The sequence below is a fragment of the Melanostigma gelatinosum genome (genome assembly GCF_949748355.1).
Source record: "Melanostigma gelatinosum genome assembly, chromosome: 16".
NCBI classification, from domain to species: domain Eukaryota; kingdom Metazoa; phylum Chordata; class Actinopteri; order Perciformes; family Zoarcidae; genus Melanostigma; species Melanostigma gelatinosum.
Window position 1 is genome coordinate 3,949,306 of NC_136649.1, and position 27,145 is coordinate 3,976,450.

The window sequence follows — 27,145 nt, forward strand, 5'->3', positions numbered from 1 at the left end:
GGCAATAACTGCATTTTGTTGACCTTCAAAGGACCAAAATATATAATCCTCAGCAGACACTACCGAAACCTCTTGTTTGTGTATTTGTTGCACATTTTCCAGTGATAAATAAATAGCTTAACCAGGAAATGGTTCGGCCCTGAAGGGTTATCTTCACATTTTGACATCTCGCTTTACTCCTTGGTTTCCAGCGTAGAATGCTCACACTGGTAAATAAAACACTTTCAAAGTTTGAAGGATGCATTTTCAAAACGTTTATCTGCAAAGTGAAGAGACTGTGGATAAAAATTCCAAGCATAGCATTTCTTTGGAGAGGACTCCAAAGGTTCTTTTGAATGTGAAAATGTACCTGTGCCTGTTTTATTTTTCCCCTTAGCCAGGCACCAAGGCTACCTAAAGCCGGGGAAACCATCCATGGGCACAAGTTCTTCATAGGCTTTGGAGGGAAAGGTGCCAACCAGTGCATACAGGCGGCAAGACTGGGGGCCAAAACCGCCATGGTCTGCAAGGTAGGACACTGGATCCAGGTTGGAAGCTTCTGTGCAGTAGAGTCTGTGTTATAGTGGGTGTTTAGTTTGGATCAGAGCATGAATCTGTGCATTTCAGTTAAAAAAAGACTTACTTTTGCTTGCCCAACCTTTGGCTCAACTACGTCTTACTCGTTAACAACTCCCAAAAACCTTATAGCTTCGTTCACACTTCAGTCATTTCACCACATCAACTCTCCATATCTCATTTTCTCTTGATCAATACTATACCGCATGCATACGCCCACCCACACTTGCGCGCCTTCAAACAAGCCTATTCCCATACCATACAACCCTCAGTCTCCAATCAGTAGGCTCAGGGTGGCCTTTCAACCTGAGCACCAAAGCACCGAAGCCCCACCTCTGTCAGAACAAAGAGGCCCGATCGATAACAACCCAGTGCGGGAGGAGCTCTCCGGGCATGGGGAGAACCCAAAAATAGACACCCGGGCTTGTCAAAAAACATCCAAGATGGAAGGCCACTCTTCAAAGAGAATGAGGTCAAGCAGCCAATACCAGCCCAACCCATTATCACAGGCAGCTAGATGTGCCCGCGTTTTGGCACGTTTTTTGGAGAGCGTGGGTTCGAAGTAGATGCCTCGGGGCAAGGTGGGGACCCCTTCCACAACCCAAAGTAGCTACAGATGTGGACATCCCTATGCGGAAGACGGGAAGGAGGGAAAGGAAACGAAAGCGAGGTGGGTATGAAGAGGCGTGAAGGCGGGGTTATCGTGTCTTCAAGGCTTGGCGCAGCTGGTCGTGTGTGTTTGCGCGTGTATGCGTTTGTTGACTTTGTGTTGGTTTTTGTACATTTTTGGCGGCGGCACCATGCCAGTATGCTGGCGGGGCACACAAAGATCCAACCCAACTGAGGTTTTACTATACCACTTTTCAAAAAGTTGCCGCTAACCAAGTCTGACCCCGCTTGACACTCTCTTTGTTGTAATCGTTTTTCCTTCAATCTTTTCTAGGTTGGTAAAGACTTCTTTGGAGAAAATTACATTCAGAATTTCAAAGACAATGGCGTACACACAGGTACAGTTGTTTTTTGGTTGCCATTTCCATGTTGAATGGTAAAAAGTTCACATACAGAGCAAAGATTTTTATTTATTTTTTTTAGTCTATATTTTGTCAGTTCTTTTGGTTACTCGAGGCTCAAGGCTGGAAAGTTTCTCTATTGTTATGGCCAATGGCGAAACATGGATTTGTTTAAAAATAAAGTTGCTTTTCCAAAAGTTGTACTCAGTGCACAAATCAGACTCCAAAAAATCTGCGGCCTGTCCCTTCACAGCCGAGAAACCGTGTCGTGAGCCAAATGCACTCCAAGCAATTAGTAGCGGTTAGTTACTATGGTGACATTTTGTTTTTCAGAGGTGTGTTCGATGAAAGACAAATGACGGGTGCTTTTGGTTTTCTCGCTCCGTCTCAGACTTTGTAGGCCAGACCTCTGAAGCAGCCACAGGAGCTGCCTCCATCATTGTCAACGATGCAGGTAAATGCTTCTGCCGCGAACCGCCCTCAGATCCTAAAATCTCTTTTGAGAAATGTCCATCATACATGCACAACCAAGGGTGCATGTGTGCTAGCATCGCACTTTTTCTCACTACTGCACACACACATGTACGCCCATGCGTTCTGCCGTTGACTCACCACTTTTCAAGTGACTATAATCACTGGATACACATACACAAATACTTAAGTGCACCAAACCACGCTAAGTATCGACAGGTTCCAATGTGCGACATCCAAGGCTTTCCATGTTGCAGAGCAATTTCTGTCATGTAGCAAATACAGTCGGTGATGTAAAACTCCCACGACGTATGGACCCCCTATTGGACCTGGATCCCTTTTTCTACCGTTTAACATCCTCACACATCATTATGTAGTTCAGTGTTTGAATTCAGTGTTTTGAAAGAGGACTGTTAAGTTAGGAAATAATCAACCATAACAAAATGTGCACATGCCATTTTGCATTAGTGTAAAAAGGTCAATTGAAACGCTTAAAACGTTTCCTAAAGTGACAGAGGAAAAGCCCAGGAAGAAAACCAAACCAATTCATATCAGAACATTAGGGTTTATGTGTTTACAAGTGGGTTTATTTGGTTTTCTACTGTATGCTTAGTTTAGCATGACAGTTTTGATGGAAGCTTGACTTCTGATGTCCTGTTTGACACGATGGGCAGGCGAGAACGCCATCGTGATCGTGGCCGGTGCCAACATGCTGCTGAGCGGAGAGGAGCTGCGGGGAGCTCTTCCGGCCATCAGTCGTGCAAAAGTTCTGGTGTGCCAGCTGGAGATCAGCCCGCAGACGTCCCTGCAGGCACTACGCATGGCGCAGGAGAACAAAGGTCAGTGAGTGTCAACGCCGCGGTGAGGCCACACATATACTCCCCTGAGGTTGAAGAAACGAAGTTTGAAAAAGTGTTATAACGTTATAGAATACTGAACAAGTGGTTCCATTTGTGTTCCATTAACTATTTTTCATTTGTTTTGATTGTTTTCACCAACTGAGGTTACTGTGGTCTTCCATGGCTCCTTTAGAACTATACAATGTTTGCTTCTACGTCGTTGCAATGAATCCTAGCGACGGAGGAAGAACATGTGTCCAAAAAAATCTAAATGTCCCTAGAAACTTCTCTAACCACTTCTGCATTTTTATCCACCTCTCTGCCGGCCATCTGTGTGCTCAGTATGTCCCAAACATTCATACGTTTATCCTCAATATGACTATATGCATATCACTTCCCTTTTAATCCTCATGCACGAGCCCGTTGAGCCTGCTCCTCTCTGGCCACACGTACTCATCAGCTAGCTTGATACTGCACATTCTATTAACACTATCGCTTCACTTGGTCCGGTCTGACTGGTAGCTGATGGTGCTTAATGTCAGACGCAAAGAACATTTTCAAAACCGTTCAATCACAAAAAAGTAAAAACAAACAGTAACAGCATTGCACCTCACCAGGATGCATGTTTGCTACTTCCTGCTCGTGGTCCCATTCGTATCGCTCTCCGGCGGTTGCATGAAGGCGTTGATGCGCTTCAAGCGAAGGGCTCGCTCGATTTTCTTTCTGAAACGGATAAATCGGCCAGCGCGCACACTTCTCGCAGCAGTTTTGCGAAGATGAGATGGTAACTTCTCCCTTGAGGTCTCTTTGTTTTACTTCACAAACATTTTCTGTTTGTATGCCCCATTTACACTGTCCTTCAGAGAGAGTTTGTTGTGTCCCTGTTTTCTCACATCCTACATCAACCACCACGTCTGCACGCACGTTACTAAAAGCTAACAGGATACAAGGCCTATTTTAGACCGCCACCCTCCCTCGGCCCCTTCCTCCCGCCACCTTTTTGGTGATAACCAGGTTACTGAGCTCATCATCTCCAGCAGCATCCTTATTATTAGCGGGCGTCCGCGTCATTCGAGACGTCTGGGGAGCCTCTCGCCTCTTGTCATCAGGGCCTGTCGCCTGGTAATCGCTCGCCGCAGGCTGCCAGAACTGAAAGAGTCGCAGCCATAACCGTGTTGCAGATGGGACGCCCAGATGGCCACGCCGAGACCCCCCCCATCCCATCCGTCACCGCGTCGACTGCACTGTGGGATTCAGGCTCTGCATGTGGCACCAGGAGAGAGAGAGAGAAAGAGGCAAGGTGGGTGAAGACGCAGCCTCGACGCTGCCGCACCAGATTATTGCGTAAATGGAGTCCTCCGGAGAGAACTGGGTGTTAATGGGTTTGGCGGCGATATCATTTTAATGGCGCGGGGGTGAAGCGCCGCTCGAATTACGCAAATGTCACCATCGAGCCACACGCACCGCGGATGCCAGCTCTCAGAAAAAACTCACAGGATGAGTTTACTCTCCCTTACGTGTAATTCTTTGAGAGGAAAACACATGTATATACTGTATTTATTGCCATCTACTGCTTAATATTGAGGAGTTATTGCAATTAAATGAATACTAATAACTGATGAAATGGTAGGGGTTGTGTAGTTCCACTCTTTCTTTCTTCTTCCGCCTTCAACCAGTCTTCCTCCCCCTCTTCCTTGTCTGAGAAAGAAGCCGCTTTTATATTTCTCACCAGATGCAATTAGAGCCTCTTAAAGCCCTTTCACAGACTCACTGATGACTCATTTTTGTGTCTGTGCGTAGTTGTGTGTGTGTGTGTGTGTGTGTGTGCGAGCATGCAAGAGTGTGTGTGTGTGTGTGTGTGTGTGTGTGTGCGAGCATGCAAGAGTGTGTGTGATCTCCTTGTTTTCCCCACCTGCCCTTGTTTTCATCCACCTTTCCTCCTAAATCGACCACAGCAAACAAAAGCTGCAGTCATTTTGGACTTTCTGAACTGTTCTGGCTGCTTCTTCCAGCACATGCACGACCAGACTTTGAACCTCTGTGCAAATCAAAACAAAAAAGTCATGACACATGCACACACATTCTCCTGCCAAACGTGACTCAGTGTGCACACATCCCAGTATTACCACATCTGTCCCAGCAGCTGTGTGTGTGTGTGTGTGTGTATGTGTGTGTGTGTGTGTGTGTGTGGTTTCACTAACACCTGGAGAGCCAACAAAACAAAGCAACCCGATCACGACGCGCCGGTTACCGTGCCGTCCACAGCAGCAGCTCCTTTGCATCGAAGAGGCAGATTCCTTCATGCGTCGGGGCCGATGCATTTGACATCAGCGCCGGGATCACGATGAGGGAGCAGGTACAGGAAGGCATGCTCCGTGCTTCCTACCAGTTCTCTCCACGGCTACAAACAATAATACGATCGTCGACGGTAGACCGAGTAAAGCTTGAGTAAGCCTTTTAGATGTTTCGGGGATACTGTCTTTATCCTGTTTACACGGTATACAGCGTGTGGTTAGTGCTTCGCTAACTGACTGATCGGTGTCTGTTAATGCCACCGAAGTACTCCACATATGTTGTGAAAGTTATCCCAGTAGCGGTACAAATCAGGCTTACATATTCAGCATCATGTGTTTCGATATGCAGGCTAGCGTCTCGGAAAAAGGAGGGGGAAAACTGCTGATTGGGGGAAGAGAGGGAATGAGTTGTAAGATGGGGGAGGGATATTAGTTAACATGTAAATAAACAGGCTTTTATGGGGATGCATTCATAGATCATTCATTGTGAGGATGCAGTACAGCAAAAGAGAACAAAGTGGTGGTAGAAAACAAATGTTCCTCAGGCGAGGAGAAAACAAACTAAATGGAGGCTTGTTGAAACACACTTTTCAAATGAATTTTAAAAGATTTTATCCAACTAACAAGTGCCATAGAGCTCAATTGTTGTCCACCAGTGGTGTATAGTAACGAAGTAGAAATACTTCGTTACTTTACTTAAACGTTTTTTTGGGTATCTGTACTTTACTTTACTGTTAATAATTCTTTTGACTTTTACTTTTACTTCACTACATTTTGCAAAGAAAACTGATACTTTTACTCCGATACATTTCCCCTGAAACCTTCGTTACTCGCTACAAAATCAAATCTATCTTCAGAAACAAAATGAATCCTGAGAGCAGCGTCGGGGACTGTGTTGGAACACAGACTGCAAGTAAGCAGGTTTGGTGAATCAGTGGTCCTAGCAGCAAGTTAAATCATTGGTTAATCACGTTAATGCTCTCAAAGCCGCGGTGTTTTAATTCCCAGTGATGCCCAGGATGCTACATGCTATAGCTAGCGGGCGACAACATGAGTAGCATTCCACACAGGACGGGTGGGATGAGGAGAGGTGGATGGTCAAACTAACACTGTGTTTCCTCCAGGAGGCCGTGTGTGCCGTGTGTGAAACGAGAAGCCAATGTTGATTTATTTGTGACTTCCGTACTTAAGCAACGCCACTTCCGTAGATATTTTAATGCAAACCATGATCTTTTCCTAAACATAACTAAGTAGTTTCATCGCCTAAACCTGAGTTGTTTCCTGTGAAGATGGAAGTTTATTTTGAAAAGACAGTATGCATGTAACAAGCCAAAACAGACTCATGTTGCTGGACTTTTGCAGGAAAAACGCACAAAAAATGAGGAGTAACTTTTCGTAAGATATCAATAAAACGGGGATGAATTTATATCATTGTATAAAGAACGACATGAGAAGATCAATCTCATGTCTGTAAGTTAAATCAGCTATCATCACTCTTTTAAAGTGATTAGTGACTCGTGTAAAACATTTAAAAAAGGAATAACTTCAATAGAATCATTCTATACACTGTAGCTTCTTTACATTCTAATAGAATGTAAAGAAGTTATATTCTATTAGAATGTAACTTCTTTACATGAGAATATAAAGAAGTTACATTCTAATACAATGTAACTTCTTTACATGAGAATGTAAAGAAGTTGCATTCTAATACAATGTAGCTTCTTTACATGAGAATATAAAGAAGTTACATTCTAATACAATGTAACTTCTTTATATTCTATGAGAATGTAAAGAAGTTATATTCTAATACAATGTAACTTCTTTATATTCTATGAGAATGTAAAGAAGTTATATTCTAATACAATGTAACTTCTTTATATTCTATGAGAATGTAAAGAAGTTATATTCTATAAGAATGTAACTTCTTTACATGAGAATATAAAGAAGTTACATTCTAATACAATGTAACTTCTTTACATGAGAATGTAAAGAAGTTGCATTCTAATACAATGTAGCTTCTTTACATGAGAATATAAAGAAGTTACATTCTAATACAATGTAACTTCTTTATATTCTATGAGAATGTAAAGAAGTTATATTCTAATACAATGTAACTTCTTTATATTCTATGAGAATGTAAAGAAGTTATATTCTAATACAATGTAACTTCTTTATATTCTATGAGAATGTAAAGAAGTTATATTCTATTAGAATGTAACTTCTTTACATGAGAATATAAAGAAGTTACATTCTAATACAATGTAACTTCTTTACATGAGAATGTAAAGAAGTTGCATTCTAATACAATGTAGCTTCTTTACATGAGAATATAAAGAAGTTACATTCTAATACAATGTAACTTCTTTATATTCTATGAGAATGTAAAGAAGTTACATTCTAATAGAATCTAAAGAAGTTACATTCTAATACAATTTACTGGAGTCATTTTCCAGTAAGGTATCTTTACTTTTCCTCAAGTATGGCTTTTGGGTACTTTATACACCACTGTTGTCCACAAACAAAGCACCAAATGTGTGCTAATACACGCCTCGCTATTCAAGGAAATAACAAAGCCCTTTTCAAAAAAATGAAATTGGCGATAGAAGGTTGAGTGTATCAGTCCTCAATTGGCAGAATGAGGTGACGAGTTCACGAAAGGATTGTGCGCTCTTGGAGCCCAATGAACCTGCAGAAATTTGACAAAAATAAACCGTGGAAGTCTCAAAGCACCCGCAGAGAGTAAAACGCACCCCGACTGCAATGCGAACAGCATCTCACTGCTCCTGTGCTATTTGCACATATTTTAATTGGCTAATATGCAGACATTTGGCGCAAATTTGGTCTCTTTCTATGCAAAAAAGCAGCGCTAATAGCCACACGCAGATATAGCGAAACTATTAGTGTCTTCAGAGAGTTGGAGGTATCTGAAGGGCATTCATACATCATCAGTGATCATGGCAGCAGTGATTGTAGACCGACAAAGGCATCTGCTGCAGCAGTGGCATGACAAATAAACAATTTATCATGCAAATTGCACTTTAAAAGGCGTTTGCATTGTAATGTCATTAGCGCAGTGTCTTTTGTGAATTTTGGAGACGGGGCAGATAGCGGTTGCAAGTGATGCACAGTTCCTGGTGCTGTCAGCGGCCGCGACCCATTTGTTGCGAATTTGCCTCCTCAGGAGGAGCCAACGGGTTTGGAACTGAGTGGAACAGACAGGGTAAGGAAAGTATTGAGAAACGGACTGAGGTTTTGTTTTGGTGTTTTCATGGCTTTTGTTGGTGATAAGAACAAACTAGAATAACGACAGCCTTATTCTTACTCAGGATCCCCGAACGGCATTTGTGATGGAAGAGGAGGATATGAGGAACAGATACAGAGGGCCGCAAACAGGCGAGGGGGGCAGACAGAGATCCCATTCCTTGTATGCAAAAAACGGAGGCGTCACATTTCAGAGATCTCGCACTTGCCTTGGAAACCAAAGTGATGGGAACTGAGGTGCAATTCGGTCGACAGAAAGAGAGAGAGAGAGAGAGAGAGAGAGAGAGAGAGAGAGCAGGGAGAAGAAGGAAGAACATAGCATCACTTTTTTTTGTGACACGGTTTTGGCTCATGTAGGGTACTCATACAGTACATATATGTGTGTGTTGAAAAAGACAGAGAGAGAGAGACGGTATATCCACTTTTACTAGCGAGCACCCCAGCATCCACCTCAAAGCGCCAGGTGGCCAAAGCCCTGCACAAACCCACGCAGCTGCTCTCTCATGTGCCCACGCAAACCCACACATACACACACACACAGCAACTAGGCGCACACTTTTGCACAACAGACTTTGATGTCACCAACGCTGAACATATATTTTCCTAACGCACACACTCACACGCACACACTTGCATGAGGCTTTATTTTGTACACAGAGATATGAGAATTAATCGCTTCGTCAAGCTGGGCTTATCCTCACACATACACAGAAATCATGGTATTAGATGCATTAATGCTCCCTGCTCATGAATATGCATGAGACAGTGATGTGCAACACGTACGGAGGATTACTTCTGACAAACACTCTCTTGCACTCTCTCGCTCTCACCCTCTCAGGCGTGCCTCGGCGCAAAGAGAAAGGGTCACAACTCAGCTCACCCACACACTGACACGCACATGTGTAGGGTTATGCGCCTCATATTGACACACGCCGCCCCATAACTGCAGGATGTGAGGCCGTTTCCACCAGGGTTTTATTATGTTTTTCCTCCGGCCTTCCTTTCCAGGGAATGCTAATTTAATCGTTCAAAGGGTGTCCTTTTATAGAAGCTCATCCACTTGAGCTTTGCCTGCGAGAGCAATTCCCAGTGGTAGCTTGCTAGCCTTTGTTCACGTTGAAAGTTTAATTAAGGTAATGTCAGGCCTCGACAGTAAAGGTTAGCAAATGGAAACGAAACATCAGACAATTCGAAAAATGTGTCACCGAGGGACATTGTCACAATTGTAGCCCTTTAAATGCGAGCTGGCAACTGTAACTGAGAACAATTGTATTTTTTTAAACGCCTGTTAAGGATCGCACATCGTCCTGAGCGACCTGTACATGATAATGTTTCGCATTTCAGTCAATGAAATGAATTGCTTCCCGGTTTCTTGTTGCAGTGAAGACAATATTCAACCCGGCACCGGCCATTGCAGACTTGGATGCAGATTTCTACAGAGCCTCTGATGTGTTTTGCTGTAATGAGTCTGAGGTGATGAATCTCACACACACACACACACACACCTCGCAGTATTTATCACAGCAGCATTTATGCTTGCTCACACAATAACTCTTCATTCTCACACACGTATACACTCGCAACAATAACAAGGTAGCAGAGAGGAAACTGAAACCACTCCTACACAGCAAACTTGTTTGTACTGAATTGACCAGCTTTCTGTTCTTGCGTTGTTCACATGCAGTCTACAGTGATATAATGTGGTCGATTTACCAACAACATTCCTATCGTTCTCATTTTCACATTGAGGTGAGTGTGAGATGTTACTGCGCGCCCACACATACACACATGCTTTCACAGCGATCCAACTCTGTGCCCTGGGTCATGACCCCTGCCAGCACATCAATAGCCCCACTGTAGCCTTTATCCATACATGTAAACCCTCTGATATGACGAGGGAACTGAGCATCTCTCCGCCTTTTTACGGTAAAAACTTGGTGTCATGGCACCTTATGTCTCGACTGTCAGGTGATGACAGGTGAGCGACGGGTCGGGGGGCAGGGTTAGATGGGAATCGTAGGGGCAAAAACAACAAGGCAGATGTGCTCTTTGGCTGAGTCAGCCGCCCCCTCGGGGATAAAGTTGATGTGAGTTCGCCCGGGAGTCTGTATTTGATGTGGTGATGCAGAGCGGAGAAAAGCTGTAGCCAGGTGTGGGGACATGAAAGGGAGAGTTGACGAAAGCGCAGGTCATGAAGGTACAGTCATGTTATGCGTGAGGCCCTATGCAGGGGTGGAAAGGGCGCTAAAACATCCCGCTCAGGGACGCGGTAAATGCTGATTAGTATATATATATATATACTGTATATATACAGTATATATATATACTGTATATATACAGTATATATATAGAAAATGACTGTAATGACAGCACATTCTTTCCACCTATGCCTACACTCACCATGTCTACAGCGTTCTACTGCATATGCTTTGTGCAGTATGTGTGTGAGATAAGCACACGCACACGCACGGACAGCGAGAGAGACATAACACAACTTTCTCATATTCTTGTACACAGAGGGAGGTAGATTGATTCCCTGCCCTGGTGAGAAGCTGATGACTAATAAAACGGTTGTTTTTTCTCTCTTGGCATCCGACAACACCGGGGTGCGCTGCGGGCTCTTCATGCACTCTGCGGTTTATTTTTGAACTGTCCAAGGTCATTGTTCACTTTGACAGATCACCAAAGCAAAGGAGGGGGGGGGGGGGGGGGGATCGGATCCTCAGACCCCTATTCAACATGAGTGTGAACCGGGCTTTGACCCTCCGGGGTGGGGGGGTTATAGCTGGCACACCTTCTGTACAGGTGTGTGGTCTCACTGTACCACGCTCAAGCTGAGGGGTCCGGGGGGTGGGGGGGTTGCTTTAGGATGACAAAGTTCACACACTCTTTGATCCTCAGCCCACTTTCTACGCTGAAGTGCTTCATAGTGAGGGGAGTTATCTTTGATATCCTCACCGGAGGACCTCTCGTGCCGAAATGGATCCACGTCGCTCTCATCCACAGACCTGAAAGGGATCTCACACAAGCTTTTTAATAGGAGTAGCAGGCATTAAGAAACAGGCTTGTATGTTTTCCATACAGCCAGTATTTATATAGCTGGGTGATATGTAGTTGTTGTTTGCTGCAGCAAATTAAAGGGGAAGTCCACCCTAAAATGGATCACATTCCTTTTTTATTTTTAGATTACAAGGAATCAAATTCCTTCTTTTTTTCACATGTGGTTTTGTGAACAAATTATATGACAAAATATTTTTTTCTCTTGGACAAAAGATTATTAATATTATTATTTGATTTATGGAATATCACGTTTTTCTTATGTGTACATTTTTTTATTAGTGTAAATGTAATATGGTGCTGATGAGTTTTGAAATAAAATAAAATATGTGAAAAAAAAGATGTGTAAAATTTACATTTTCAACTTGTACCCTTCAAACCTACAACTAAGGAAAAAGGAATATAGACACGCGTATCCTGCAAGCCAAACGGCGTATTGCTCTTTATTGGACAACAAATAGACCAACTGTTAAAGAATGGGTTCACGTCATCATTTAGGATTTTAGAGAAGATAACTTTTATACTGAGAAGCTGACAAAAGAGATCTTGAAATGTTTGATTACATCACTTAGAAATGCAAGCGTTAGATATATCCAAACATAAGGCGACAATGTTTCTTAAAATAATATGAATACGCATCACCTTTGAGACAGGAAAGGCATTGAGAGTACAATGTAGGTAATGTTTTATGTAGATTTCAGTTTTGTTCAAATATTTATTTTGGTACTACTGTGTTGTGTGTTTTTTCCCGTGTGGGTTTATGTCATTCATCTTTTGTCAGTAGTCCGCTATTGATAATATTTTGTCATTGTGTTATCGTAAGGGTCTGGGGAAGTGGGGTGGGGGGGAGGTTAAACATTGTTTGTCCTTGTCATTTGTACGTATTAATGATAGGAGTGTAACGGTTCACAAAACTCACGGTTGGGTTCGGTACGATACAGTGGAGCCACGGTTCGGTACGTTTCGGTACAGTAGAAAACTATAAATGCCAGAGAAATGTACTTTATTTTAAAATATATTTATTCATTACAACTAACATCATCAAGTTATTCTTTGACTTTGAACAATGATGGAACTATACCTGAGTGACTCATCTTCTGGGGTGTCTTCTTAGCAACACATCAGCATAAAAAACAAAAACTGCTCCTTAATGTTATGCAGTATTGTTACTTACATCTTGCTTACATCTTGTATTGTTACTTACATCTTGCAAAAGAGATTTTTAATCTCAATGGGACTACCTGGTTAAATAAAATTGTTTGTTTTTTTCAAACGTATTCGGTTCGTCATGTGTACCGAACCGTGAGCCTCGTACCGAACGGTTCAATACGAATACGCGTACCGTTACACCCCTAATTAATGAAAACCCTTACAGGTGTACAATAGATGTTCTATCATGTGTTGTGTGTGGAGGGCTATGTTTATCAGTCTGTATGTAGAGGTGTGTAATGGATGAGAGTAAGAGAGAAAATGAATGGTCTAATAGGAAAAACAATACATCACAGTGTATTACCATTTATTTGGCTCAATTTTCACAACAGTTACAATTTGCAGGATCCTGAACGCAAAATGGTACACTCCCAATTATGCTCTCAATAGTCGACATAGCACACAAAGTAAAACATCAGAATCAGTTTAAGCAGAATCACACACGGTAAGTTTATAACTTAATTTCAGTCATTGGTACATTTGAAAATAAAATTGTCATCAAATCATTTTCTCAAACAGTGACTTATTTTGCGAGTTTGCTCGAAGCTATACAAATTGTAATAATACAAAAAAATGTCAGTATTTCAAATGACATATTTTATTCTTTAAATTGAATAAACGGTATTACTGTAAATGTAAATGATAGAGTCTGGAAACTGACTTTACACGACAGTTAATCATACATTCAAACAAGACAAAATTAAATGTACTTTTTCTCTTCTGGATCCACAAACCTTAAATATTTCAATCACTTGTAAGCTTAATGTAATCTTCTAAAATGCATTCATCCACAGTAAAGCTGAAAACATACACTATTAAACTATGAGTTGCATTACTCTAACATACACTTAGTGCATTGATCATTTTAACAATAATCAAAAGGAAAAGAAATGCATTTATTTTCCTTTTTGTCCCCACTATTGGAATGTATGGCTGTGGTTGTAAAGTAAGTAGCAATTATGTAGCAATGCCACTTAACAGGGGAACTAAAGAGAAATGCCACGAGTTACATCGCAATACACACTGACATTTGTCTGTAAGGTGTCTGTATTTTGAGAAGTGAGCCTGTGATTTGTAAGGACAGCATGTTGTATTTAAGAAGAAGAATTTAGCACATCAAACTTGTGAAAACCGAGCCAGAGCAACTAAATACAATAAGTAGCAAAAACATATATATTTTTAAAGACTTATGAATGGTAAAAAAATATTCAAAATTAATAAATACCAATAATAAACATTTATAATAAAAAAAAAAAAACGATGTCACAGTATTTAATCTGACAGGGTTTTGCGTTGCATGAATTGTATATCACGTAACTTTCTCTCAGTCACGCTTGCAAATAAACTTGCCATGCAGTCGTCTTTAATCACCAGAGGGGTAAAAAAATAACGTGGCTCATCTCTATCAAGGGTGCCACTTACTCTGGAGAGAACTGCTGCGGTTCTCGAGTTTGCCTTGAAGTTCCCCTCAAACATCAGCTGTGGAGTCCTGCTTTGTCACTGTTTAGTCATCTTGGAGCCAGATGAACCAGCGTAGTCAGAGAATCTACTCTTTGAAAAATGTTTGGCCCACAGACTGCTGACGGATCCAGCAAAGCCTTAACAGACTGAATGTGTCTGACCACAGTCGGTGTGTAATTAAGAGCTGACTCATCACAGGACTGTTAATACAAAACAGTGAACTAAACCAAATAGGCAAAATACTCGTAATAGACTACTAATAAGGGATCCTTGGACATAGTAAATGGTTGGGATGTATTTTTTTTTTAGAGATGCAAGTTTATAGTTCATGTTTTTTGAAATGCAAAAATTCAAGGCCTTGCTCTGACTTGCATGTCACACACAGGCCGTGGTTCTGGGGAATTTCCATAATGCATCCTTCCTGGTATCCCACTCTAGTGCTGGTTTAGACCTTTGTTGAATTTCCATTTCTAACCTCTGATTAACTTAGCTCCCTGATCGAGAAACAAAGACTTATTTCTAAGAAAATGTTTAAGAAATCATTTAGAATTATTTCCAGGACAAGATCCATTTTTTATCTTCATGATCAGCTAAATAGGACTGCGTTCTATATGTGATTACACAGTGTTGTATGTCTTCACTGTCTTACCTCTGCTCCTGCCGTCTCCATACAGGCTGAGCTGCTGACTGGTTCCTCGGTAGCTAATGTGGAGGAAGCACATCGGGCCGGCCAGGAGCTGCTAAAGCGCGGCTGTGGTTCAGTCATCATCACTTTGGGACCCCAAGGCTGTGTGGTTGTCAAGGCACAGGGGTCTTCCTCCAAACATGTTCAAACTACCGCAGTCCCAGCTGTGGACACCACGGTGAGCGTGACATGATACATACAGATATATGGTAATCATTTTTAGTTAAAAAAATATCAGATGTTAGTGAAATTAGCACATTTTAGTGGATTGAACAACTAGTGCCATTAAATTATGTATAGACATTCATGGTCCTCAGAGGATAAATCCTGCCGACTTCGATGATCCCCTGAGTTTTCTTCTTGCGCCACCATGAGTTTAACATTTTGTGTTTTTAGTAAAATGTCAAATTTGTGTTTGTGTTCACCTCAGGACAAATTGGAATCACTTTGGTGATCCATTGACCTATCATCAAAGGCCATCATCAGGTCATTTTTAAAAATGTGTCCAAAACTGTGTTCTAAAGCTGAAACTGTTCGGTGACTAGACGATCAACGGAAAATTTACTATTTTTATAATCTATTAATCATTTAAGTCATTTTTCAAGCAGAGCCTTAGGAAATCAGGAATTTTTCACAATTGTCTGCCTTTCTTTGAGACCAAACAATGTTGAAATCAGCATGTTTAGTTTTGCCACTGTGAGCATATTAGCTTGTTGGCAATAGCATTTAGATTCAGATATGTTTCCTGACTACGTTTTAAGTTATTTCATTCATTGTTTAGTCTGTATAGTGTCCGAAGATTATGAAAATTCCCATCACAATAAGATATTTTATTTGCAGTGATATCAGCTCGAGATATCTGTAAATGTTCATATCGTATGAGAAGCTTGAACCATTTCCGGTAGCTCTATTTAAATAAAATAAATTATGTAATGTAATCTTTTTCTAATATTTTCAATAATTCAAATATAGAATTATTAATGACAAAAAAAAGTTGGATGTATTTTTTTTTTCAATAGTAGGTTATGACTTATGACTGAGAGGAAGGCTGGTGGTATTCGTTAAAAGGAACATGTTTTAAATAGAAAATGATGTAAACCAGCCCACTTCTCACTGGAAGGAATACCTTAAAATTGTTCGGCAATAACAAAGGAACATATTATTTTTCTCAGAAGAATCGGCGGATTCCATAACAAAACTTTGTCACAAAGAACTTGTATCTGCCCATTCATCTTGGTGCTCCTGTTACTGCGAGCTCCAGTGGAGCAACAGATCCGTGTGTTGTTCAAGCGGAACAGTTTGAGATCACGTGGATGTGGTGACCACCGGCTGTTTCCCTCCTTAAAGGAGGATTCGAATCTTTTAAAAGAGGCCGGCGCCGCTTGACTCATTTCACCCCGGCCTCTGTGGCTTGTTTTTGTCACAAAAAACCTCGGCTAGATGTTTGCATTTCCTGTCTCTGAGGGTTTTTTTGTGGGACCAAATACGTCATCGCACCAAGGTGTTAATCACAACTTTGTGCTAACCAGGTTTGATTAAAGACCGTTGTAAATGTTTGAGTAATGGATTATTTAACTGAATGGTTCCCCTCTGGGCTTTTCACAGCGCTATAGTTTCCGAAGGCTGTTCATCATGCATCATCGTAAAACAATTACAAGTGTGCACTCTTAGCATTTACACGAAAGCCACATGAGATATTGCGGAAGTCAGGGAAAAAGCAGAGCAGAAAGGCAGTTAAAAAATAAAAAAAAATTAAAAAATAAAAAAGTGTCGGATGTGTGTGTGTGTTTTCAGACACTCCAAAGGAACTGCAGCTGAACTAAACAGCAGCGTCTCACTTTGGTGCTTCAAAAACAAAAGAGCTCGCTTCCTTGAACGGTGTGCGACCTTCCTACCTACGTATTTCGAAGGGGACACACATCGCCACCCCAGGAGCACTTACCCACCGCCCCTGCCCTCCCCTTTTTCCCCTCTTGTGACTCACCTCCTGGGCTTGCATCAGTCAGCAGAAAGCCCCCCCCCCCTTCTGTTCTTTGATGGGCCCATAAAATCTGGAGTGTTTAACTCTTTTGGACATCATAATCCCCTCTTCCAGGAAGGCCTTTTCTTTTTCTTTTTTTTACTGGAGAGAGAGGAAAAGAAAAAACAACAGGTTGTTATCAAGATCATTATTCACTTCTGTGTGCTCGTTCTGGCAACACAGGCCCTCTTTAGTTGTGATTGCCTCTGTTACTCACCGCTTTGATTGTGTTTTCTCCAGCGGTAGCAGAAGAAATGTTTTGGAGACTTATGCTGAGACTTGTAGCCACGAGGATTTTGTCTTCGCTCCCCGGTGCTGCTGGTATCGGGCTGTGAATTGAGGCCGTATTCTAGGGCTGCGATTCCTCTCTGTATCAACACATTGAGTCACTTGCGGTTTCTCGCTATTTCACCTGAAGGCTTCTGTTCGGCTGGGGCTCCTCGGGTGGCGTGACCTGCCGCTCATTGGGGAACCACCACAGATTCACCTTTCCTTATGTGGGTGCGTTTCCTCACTTTGTTCCGACCCTAACCCCAGACGTTAGGCTCCTCTTTGATTGATCGAGCTTGGCTTAGTGATGTGCCAACATGGCTGCTAAATCGTTTAGCTTGCCCCCTGCTGCGACTATTTCATCATCCGCTCCTCCCGCAGCTGTCTGAAAAACACATCTTACATGGCACGAGTATTCGTGGACTGAGTCAGGGTCGTGAATCCGGATCAACAACAAAGGAAAATCATCTACTGTGGGTCCTCCCCCTTGCATCCATTTGTCTCCCTTTTGTCTTAAATTGAGTGCAGGCTTCCCTGGCTGAGATCAGAGCCTTGGCTGTGTGTGTGTATGGGTGTGTAGACAGTTACTGTAGATGAGGCTATCGCACGAACACACACACACACACACACACACCGCCTGTTAAACCCAGCAGGACTTGGGTGGCCTTGGTTTCCACTGCTCCGGGAGGTCCACTGTGTACGGCGAAAAAAGGTAGACAGTGCTGTCCAAACCAGACATTACAGCTGGGTCTGGACAGGCAAATTATTCCCAGTCTTCTCCAATGATTGGAGACATGCAAGGACCGACTGCGTGGTTCCTTCCCGGAAGGCAAAAGGTGAGGGAATACCTCCTGAGCGTTGCATTCCCTGAAATCCTGCAAAACTGCAGGTCAGCATGACCCAGTGAGAAAAACTGCCACATCACTATGTTTTAATGGACCGCACATGCCACAGCAGCTGCTGTTTAGCAACCCAGATATTGGGCCTGGCCCTCACATCGATCACACAAAAGGGTGAAAGAGGACAGAAACAAAGCGCGACGGATGAATGAAAGACGCAGAGCCCTAATTGATCCAATTAAAATATGTTCATGATCTCTGAATCGTCTCCCCGTTGTCACTTCAGACCACTCGTCCCCGGCTGTTCGCAAAGTCCCGCTTTAAGCTTCCGGACACGGAATGCTGCTGTGAGTCCCCCGCTGCCCGTCAGTTGGTCTTTGCTCTCTCCTGGGAGGCCTTTCATTGACAAAAGCTGCAGGCTTCGGAAGTTAACGGCACATGAGAGTCAGGATCCCTGGAGGCCCCTGGGTGAGAAATCACACACACGGGTTTCCGGAGGCTCGAGAGGTTCAGTGGGCAGCAGCAGATTCATAAAATGAAAGAGTGCGGAGCCCTTTTTCTGAGATCTGCTTTCTTTCTGTCTGTCTTTGGTGTGAAGTGCTCATTGCTGTGGTGTTTCTGCGCTGCACTTTCCAAAGATGACTTGTCAATCAAAGCTTGTGGGCGCTGCCGTCGTCTTTTATCCTCTGGGTTTTCTTCCCCAGTTGACGTACTTCTGAGTTTCTGTGTGCGCTTCTTTTGTTTGAGGCAGAGGTTATTGCTTCTTGCGTTGACTATTCAGTTATTTTTCTGAACACGCGCCACTGAAGCTGTGGTCAGAAACATTTTATTTTTTAAAAGGTCACTCCCTGACGCCTGTTGTCTGTGAAAGCCTACCAGGTACAAAAGGTTCCTAACAGCAGAAGGAAAGCTTTCTATGTTTTTTTTGTGTTAATTCAACCCAAGTTCACTCATTATTATATTTTAATTTGTCCAAAACGGGACAAAAATACACTTTTGATCGAGTGAATCAAACTGAACTTGATGCTATAAAAGTTCCAGGGTCATTTTTGGAAGTTGTTTAATTCACAATTGGAAAACAGTTCAGCCCCTCTCTGATGGCATGCCACTGCAGAGAACTTCCTAAATCATTCTTGGTTAATTTGGTAAGCTTCTCATCTGCCATCCCAATTTCTAACTCCAGTCTGAGTGCCAGAGGGGAAGAGGCGGAGGAACGGCACGGAGGTCAAGATGCGGCGAATGGAGCCGATCCGGCGAGAGCATCACAGCTCATCACAAGCGCTTGTGTCACTTGATTGACAGGGTCCCAGATCTAACCTTCACCAAACTGTGTCGAGGGCAGCGGTGGCAGCGGCTGAAGGGGGTAGCGCTTGTCAGCCTCGTTGAGCTTCATCCACTAGATCCAGTAGTGACACATGCCAGTCTCGGCGGAGGGGATGTTAGTAAGATGGAGGTAGAGGTTGGAGGGCGGCCCCGCGCAGTCAAGTGGCCTAAAGTTTAGATTGGAACAGTGAAGACTTGTTTCGTCAGTGCTTATTTGACAGTGGATTGGATCAGTAAGAATTGGCATATGAAGTCTTTTTATTTCACCACATGCAAAATCTTGATATGTATACAAGCAACCTTGCTAACATGTTCCCCATATCAACATTGCAGATGATATGTTAGTGTTGCATTTGCTGAAAATTTAAAAAAAGGTTTGAATCGTGCCTTAAGATTATTCTGTCAAGAGTACACATTTATAACATCAAACACTGATTCATCTGCACAATTTACTTTTTTAACCTGTAATATCTGCCAGGCTTTTGGCTGAGGACCATTTTTGGACAGGGGATTTTGAGGACACTTTTCCAGCACATTTTCAACTGAACCAGACCACACATTGCACCTCACAAGGCTGCACATATCTGCCTCTTCTTGTGGCTTGTTTGAGCAGGAATGGACACAGAATAATTACATCATATATACTAACAATCATTTAAAAGTGGCGGTACTTAGTAATAAGCAATATTCAGCTGGACTGAATCTATTAAGTATGGTATGTAAGCCGAGACAGGCCATAATATTTAGAATATGTATACATATATATGTATATATTAGTGCTGGGCAACGATTACAATTTTAGATTATTTTGTGATTAAACGCATTGTTACGCGCAAAGTTCAATATTGAATTCAAAAGTAGTGTATTGCACACTTTTATTTATATTATTATTAACATATAGTACTGCTATATGAACAAAAGTGCAATAACATTTGGTTTGTAAACACTTTAAACAAATCAGGTTATTTTTAACAGCAGTATTCTCTTTACACAGTAGCAGTTATAATAGTTATGATTCTGATAATAGATATTCAGCCGGTGTTCACAACTTTATCTTCATGTGTGTAAGAGATGCAATCTGAAATATACACTTTGAAAACTACAAACCTATCCACGTCATGTTTTTTATGTTTGATAAATTCTCAGTAGCGATAACTAAATGATATGATTATTGTACATATTACAAACAAAAAACTAAAAAAAAATAATTTAAATGAATCATTTATTTTTTGCTTTTTTGGTATTTTGGTCAGACACATGCAATGCTGATTACCGTAATATGTGTGGTATTTGTTATGAATGTACGTTGGTACATAGAGGGTGATAAGAAGCTGTACATGGTGGGACTTAGGACCCAGGGGAATGTAAGTGAAGCATGGGAACCTGGGAAGTTATGCTAATAAAGAGTTGCAGGGGTGGAGAAGGTTAGAGATGCCACACAAACACAGCTGTTCACCGCTCGCTGCCCGGTTCTTGTGTTAAAAATGTCCGCTTAATAATACATTTTAAAAACCGTTAACGCGCGATAATATAATTATCGGTGTTAATTAATGAATGCGTTCACTTGCCCAGTCGTAATATTCAGCAGCAGTTAAACGTTGTGATACAGACCCAATTCAGGCACTGATGTTGCTGATCTGAAATTTTATTTGAATTCAATTATAATATTGTCTAAATGTAAATACAGTTTTTTTCACCCTGAAAATAATACAAGTCTGAGCTTAACTGATATATTTATATTTGATTCTATTTTTAAGATGAAATTTATCAAAACTTTAACTGTCAGCACTAAAACATTTGACTAGTACCAAGTTTATTCCTGAATGCTCGTATTAGGAAGCTGTTTCGACCCAATCCTGTTGTCGACCGACTAGACAAAGGTGGTTGTTTTGGCAGGGATCGGGTTGTAGATTAGTGGCGTGTCAATAAGTGATTCAAAACATAAAAGAAAAATGAGAAAAGGCATATGCAAAGAAATGATGTCTCGCCATGACTATAAAGACAGCTATTGAGCTAATCTGATCTAATAATTGTTGAGGCGAGCCTCTTCACTGTACTGGTTAGCAAGCATCAACCCCCACCAGTCAACATCGTTTTAACCGCAACGTGTGAACTGGGAGACGGGCAAGAGCCAAAACTGGTGGGACGGCTTCACCAAAGCCTTATTTCCGAACGTTGGCCTTTGCACTGTGGCCCGGCCCAGCTACCAGACAGGAGACATAAACACACCATGGCTTTAAACATGGAAATCCACCAGGCCTGTGAAATGTTTCAACTCTGATCTCACTTTTTCCAGCATCTCTCCGAGAGTCACACCAGTGGCGCGCAGCGGGGGTGGGGGTGCAATAATGTCCTTTGAAATGTCAAACCGGAACTCTTTTCTCCCTCCCTACATTGCTTCCACCCATCACCTGGTTGAACATAGAATGCTTTGAATGATCTCGGTTTATGTGCTTGTCATCTGAAATGCGTCGTCTGGGCCGTGCCCTCCAGCTGCCCAGGCTATCTTGTTTGGCCCTTCTGTTTTTCCTCGTGCTCTGGGTCGTGGTCAGCTTTGGTTTTTTTTGCCCCATGTCACTGAATCATGCACAACAGACAACCCTACCCCTGACTTCAAGGGTTACTCTGAGGTTGGAGGGTAAGGGGGAGGGAGTTTACAGAGGTGCTCAGAAGAGAGAGAGCAATGAACTCTTTTGAGATCTACAGTGATGAGTAATGGAGCGGGCTTGTGAGAACCAGCGTCAGGGGTGGTGGTAGTGGGGTGGGGGGGGGGGTTGTGGTTAAACATGAGCATGTCGCCACATACCATTATGCCTTTTCCCATCAGCGAGACCACCCCCCTCCCTCCCTCCAGGGCGTCGACAGAACATTCCTTCGCCATCAATAGACGAGGGAAAATGGATGGTTTATCCGTTGAAACAGAGTAATGACTGACAAGTGACTAAAGCAGCAGTGCGCTAATCAGCTGACTCTGAAAAGCAATCAGTAAACCTAGTGGGGATGTTTGTAGGTTTGTTTGATTAGAAAAGTGTTTCTGAAAAAGAAAAAAATACAAATGTTACTTTGTCCTTAATAAGGTAATTATAGTGTCTTTTTTCCAATTGGAACAGATAATGCACTGAAGACTTCTGGCTTCTCCTTGTAGTTCTGTTTAAAGTACTAAAGTGCTTTTCTAAATATGAAAGGACGCACTGTAAATCACTCTGCTGTTAAGATGCTTCTTACTTGTTTATCTTTCTGCTGACATTACAGGAAGGTGCTTGTAGTGCCCGTAGTACAGAAAGAGCCGACAGACACACTTTCACTCATGGGAACATTTCAGTGACATTCAAAAGGTAGTTAAGACTTCAGGAAGCAACACAGCACTTGTAAAAAGCTAACAAATGCCACAGCACCCCCTACTGTTGACTGGTTCTTGAAAACAAATGTTGACTTGAAAAATGTATCTTCTCATATATATATATATTTACCTTGTTCTTAAACTCTTCAAAACACAGTACTAAACATTTTAAAACGGTGACGTTTGAGATTAATTCAGGGTTGGTCTAATTACTCCTCACAAAGGAGCACTGCAGTCTACTCCAGGTTTTATGATTCTGCTGAGTAGAGCACAGCTGCTGCATCACACAGTGGAACAGCTTGAACCACAGGTGGAATTTAATAAAGCGTTCTTGTAATATTGTTTCTTCTCAGGGAGCTGGAGACAGCTTTATTGGAGCGCTGGCATGTTACATGGCTCATTATCCCACAATGCCTCTGGAGGAGATGGCCCGCAGAGCCAATCAGGTGGCAGGAGTGAGTGTGCAGACTGTTGGCACGCAGAAGTCGTACCCCTTCAAAAAGGACCTACCAGCTGAACTGTTCTGAGAGCAGCAAATCAGCGAGTAGACACCAGCGTTAATGGACCAAATCTGAAATGGCTGTCATTGAACACAACTACTGAGGAATGTTTACAAAGTGGTCACTGCTATTTTAATATAAAGCTGACCTCAATTCATATTAATGGTGCCTGTGTGGTGACAAGCCTGCTTAAAACAGACAATCTCAATGGTTTTAAACTGTTTAATAATTGACAAAGATCTTTACAATTTGCCCAAATAAATCATATTTCACAAATGGTTTCATTGAAAGGTGTCCAGTTTAAATATAAAGTTACAAAACACTTCACTGAATTGTAATCAATGACACGTTTATGACTTTCTTGAAGCTCAGCCGGGGTTTGCGTCACGCTGATCTGGTGCAGGGCGCGGAGTAGAGGCCTTTTTTGTAGATCCCATCAGAAATCCTCGAGAACGCGTCAACCAGCCAAACAGAAATGTTGACTGACAAAAGAAACAGCTTGTATAATCCATGACAATAAAAGAAGAAAATAAAGGTCTGTTCAAACCAAGCAGGTTTCTGTTGTCCATATATTTTGGTGCATTGTCAAATCGATTTGATCTTCCTCTTCTCAAAAAACAGGACGTGCTTGTTCACTGTAAAGACAGAGAGGCGACTTTAAATGAAATTCAAGGGTCTGGACAAAATAAATACAATGCAAAGCTTGAGCCTGCAGCTGATGTGATTTAGGAAGTGAAATATTTAGATTAGAAAGAAAGATTTTAAAAGATTTATGGTCCATGGTAGCAATTTATGACATTTGGGATTCATCGAAGGTTATTATATACATCAACACGATCGCATCGAGTTATCTACTTTAGCGGCTTCCCCCACCAAACTGTTACAACACCATACAACAAATACGCAACAGCTTTAAATGTCTGACAGTCTGAATGCAGACATTTCCAATAACTTGTTACAATTAAATTGTACAATTAGTTGTTTTACCAATGCAGTATTATTTCCAATGTCTGCCAAAGTAAAACCGGAAATCAGTTTCTCAACATTATCGTGGAGGTTTTTGTCTCAGTGATTCATTTTAATGATCTGGACTGAGACAGTTTCTTGCTACAGTGCAGATATACACCATGCTGAAAGTCCAGCTGCTGTTTTAAAACATGAACAGCTTGATACCATTACCATGAATTTGTCCTTTTATTTTTCAGCACAGACTAATGCTCAATAAAGGGTTATAGTATGTATGTTACATGTGCAGAGCATACACAGCTGGTTATTCATAACTTACCAAACGGATCGTTTTTGCGCAGCACCAGCTTCTCTCTGAGACGGTTCCTCTTCGTGTTGAAGAAGTAGCCTGTCCCTGCAGCGCTCATCATCTGCACCAAGATGGTCCTGACACAAAATAGCATTGGTCAACACTTCAGCCAGTAAAGGGCATTTGGTATTTTCTTGCCAAATCTTTCAAGCTTTCCTGGGACAATAACAATGACACAGATGATACATCTTAACGTTCCTATTTTATTATTTCCACTTACTTTGACTTTGCCTTGGCCACTGAAACACGAAAAAGAGCAGAGGGTGGGTATCAAAATGAGATAGATTGATTACATTAACTCGACAAATATTATTTATGAATGCAACACTAACGACTTTAACAGCGAGTAATCTGGCTAACAGTTAGCCAACTACTAGCTGAACTCAAATTGACCGCTGGGTAACATTACACAACAGTGACAGCCGAGCGTGGCAGCATTTGAAATTCACAACACTTAGCTACAAAAATAGAAAACGCAAGTAAGCATAGACGACGCCAAGTTAGGTAATGTTGACTAACACCAAGAGTCAAAAGCTAACGGTACGTTAGCTAAGTTAAGGTTAGCAAACGGACACGTTTTAGACAGCACTGCATGCGCATGCAAACGACCCTTTAATTAACTACATCCATTGAAATACCCACAATGTGCGGTGGTAAGAAACATTTTGCAGACTTTAAACCAGTAGACGAAGACAGCATTAAAACATAACGATGTTTGCCAAGGTAAGTCACATTGGTAAGGCTGTACATCCGGTTTGTCAAGCACTTCCGGGTTCCCTTAAAGGAGAAGTTCAGCTGAGTAGCAATACGTGCGCCTGACTCCAAAATCAGAACCCACTATGTTGATTGATAACCCTTTCAGCCTTTCATAGCCTTGTTTTTGTCCTTTTATATGTTCTTTGCATATTTTATCATTTCCAACCCACACACCAAAACAAGCATCTTTAGGAGTAGACCTACAGTGTCTGCTTGCCTATTGCTCCTGGTCCTTGTTAAATGGTTTGGGAGACGCAGGCTGTGTGTGTCACTTAAGGTCTGCGCTGAGAGCATGATGATGATAGCGAGTGAAGGAGGAAGTTGTTATGTTTTTTGTCTCGTACAGCCAGTTGAAGAGTTTCCATTTTTGTCCTACCAGTTTCTATCAAAGGGGCACTGAGTTCTTCCCGTACATGTTTCTTGTTCTTTTGCAGTACAACATTAGCGGTTGCCATGAGAGCAAACGAGCATCTGTTGAGAATGTACGACCAAGATGGGATTGTCGAATAACGCTGTGGTGGATGTGGCCGTCATCATTTTTCCTTTAGCTATAACTGTTTCATATCCCCTCACCCCATGTACTGAAGCTTTTTTTCATGTAGTTTTACAGTTGACTCATGTTCCTCTCATTTCACTTCAACTATCCAATTGACTCAGATTTAATACCATGAATAACCAAAATAATTAAGGCCACCATGGAAAAAGATTTCAATGTCACGTGTTGGTCATCACGTATCATGGCCTCAGGGAAGCAACTCAGATTTCATTTAAAAAGATGCACTCTGTCATTAAACCCACCCAATAATTACATCCAATTGTCTACAATCGGTCTGTATTTTAATTTGAACTACACTTGGACCTGCAATATTCTTCAGTAAGTTTTATAATTTTAAGGTCTAATTTCACGTCACTTTTGTCTGTCATTGTCATTTTCCATTCATCTTTTAATAATTCACCTTTAAAGTATTTAGATGTTTGAGGAAAGAGAATTATGCAGTGGCGGCTGGTGGAAAATGTGCCACATCCAATCAATTTCAGCAAACATCCCAGTATGATTTAATGCAAAAAACATTAAGGTATCAAACACGCATTACTACTTTGCAGTTAAATATTTAACCTTTATTCCAACATGAAAAAAGCAGTAAATAACACTTTGACAAACACGTCAGGACATCTTATTTTTGTCACCCTCACAGGGAATTCAGTATAATATAATAATATGCTGTATAATATAATAATATATATATATCATATAATAATATGCTGTATAATATAATATATATATGTATATCATATAATAATATGCTGTATAATATATATACATATATATCATATAATAATATTCACTATAATATAAAACACACAGACATACATATATATAGAATTATTTATTTATAAATATCCATTTCTCAGCAGGTGCTTCATGTCTCTCACTCACTAACTGTCCGTGCTGGATCTGTCCCCGTTGTTTTAAAAAGCTAAATAGGTTATTAGCATGACTGCATCCAGCCAAACCTGTCTGGTGTACAGCTACTGGAGAAGCTTCGCATGTACTGCTTCCTTTTCCTGCTAGTCTGCTGTCTGATTGGAGGTCAGGCCGATCTGATATCAGCTCTTTCACCTGCAGTTTATCCGCCAAAGTTCTTCTCTCAAATGGATCTTGGAGGAGCAGTGCTGGCGCTGGCGCTCGCGCTCGCCTGTAGAGACGAGTCCGGACGGGAACGCGCAGCTGAATCTATTTGAGAACGCTGATTGGCTAAATTGTATGTCACTCATTTCTATCTTTAATCAGCATTAAAGCATTGGCTAAACTGCTTCATAGACCCGCCTCTTTGGGGCAGTTTTGCCAGCGCCCCAGCCAGCTGGGAAGTGCACATGCGGAGGACGTGCAGGCAGGCGGAGAGGACGTGCAGGAAAAGCATATATTTACCGCAGATATC

General features: G+C 41.8%; 2 protein-coding genes across 3 annotated transcripts in view; one reads left to right on the forward strand and one right to left on the reverse strand.

Moving 5' to 3' along the window:
• Positions 1-23,179, forward strand: part of rbks (ribokinase) — a 32,619-nt gene extending 9,440 nt beyond the window's left edge. For both annotated transcript variants that reach the window (XM_079286651.1, XM_079286650.1), the window contains exons 3-9: positions 377-509; positions 1,499-1,562; positions 1,957-2,019; positions 2,711-2,875; positions 9,812-9,903; positions 14,832-15,020; positions 22,988-23,179. In XM_079286651.1, coding sequence (XP_079142777.1) covers positions 377-509; positions 1,499-1,562; positions 1,957-2,019; positions 2,711-2,875; positions 9,812-9,903; positions 14,832-15,020; positions 22,988-23,161 — 880 coding nt within the window. In that variant the 3' untranslated portion in view covers positions 23,162-23,179. The remainder of the gene's footprint in view (positions 1-376; positions 510-1,498; positions 1,563-1,956; positions 2,020-2,710; positions 2,876-9,811; positions 9,904-14,831; positions 15,021-22,987) is intronic.
• A 22-nt stretch (positions 23,180-23,201) lies between these two features.
• Positions 23,202-25,214, reverse strand: mrpl33 (mitochondrial ribosomal protein L33). The gene is made up of 4 exons (XM_079286652.1): positions 25,092-25,214; positions 24,670-24,688; positions 24,420-24,526; positions 23,202-23,769 (listed from the first exon to the last, which is right to left on the reverse strand). Exons 1-4 carry the CDS (start codon positions 25,111-25,113, stop codon positions 23,720-23,722), a joined length of 198 nt encoding a protein of 65 aa, XP_079142778.1. The 5' UTR covers positions 25,114-25,214; the 3' UTR covers positions 23,202-23,719.
• Positions 25,215-27,145: the final 1,931 nt, after the last annotated feature.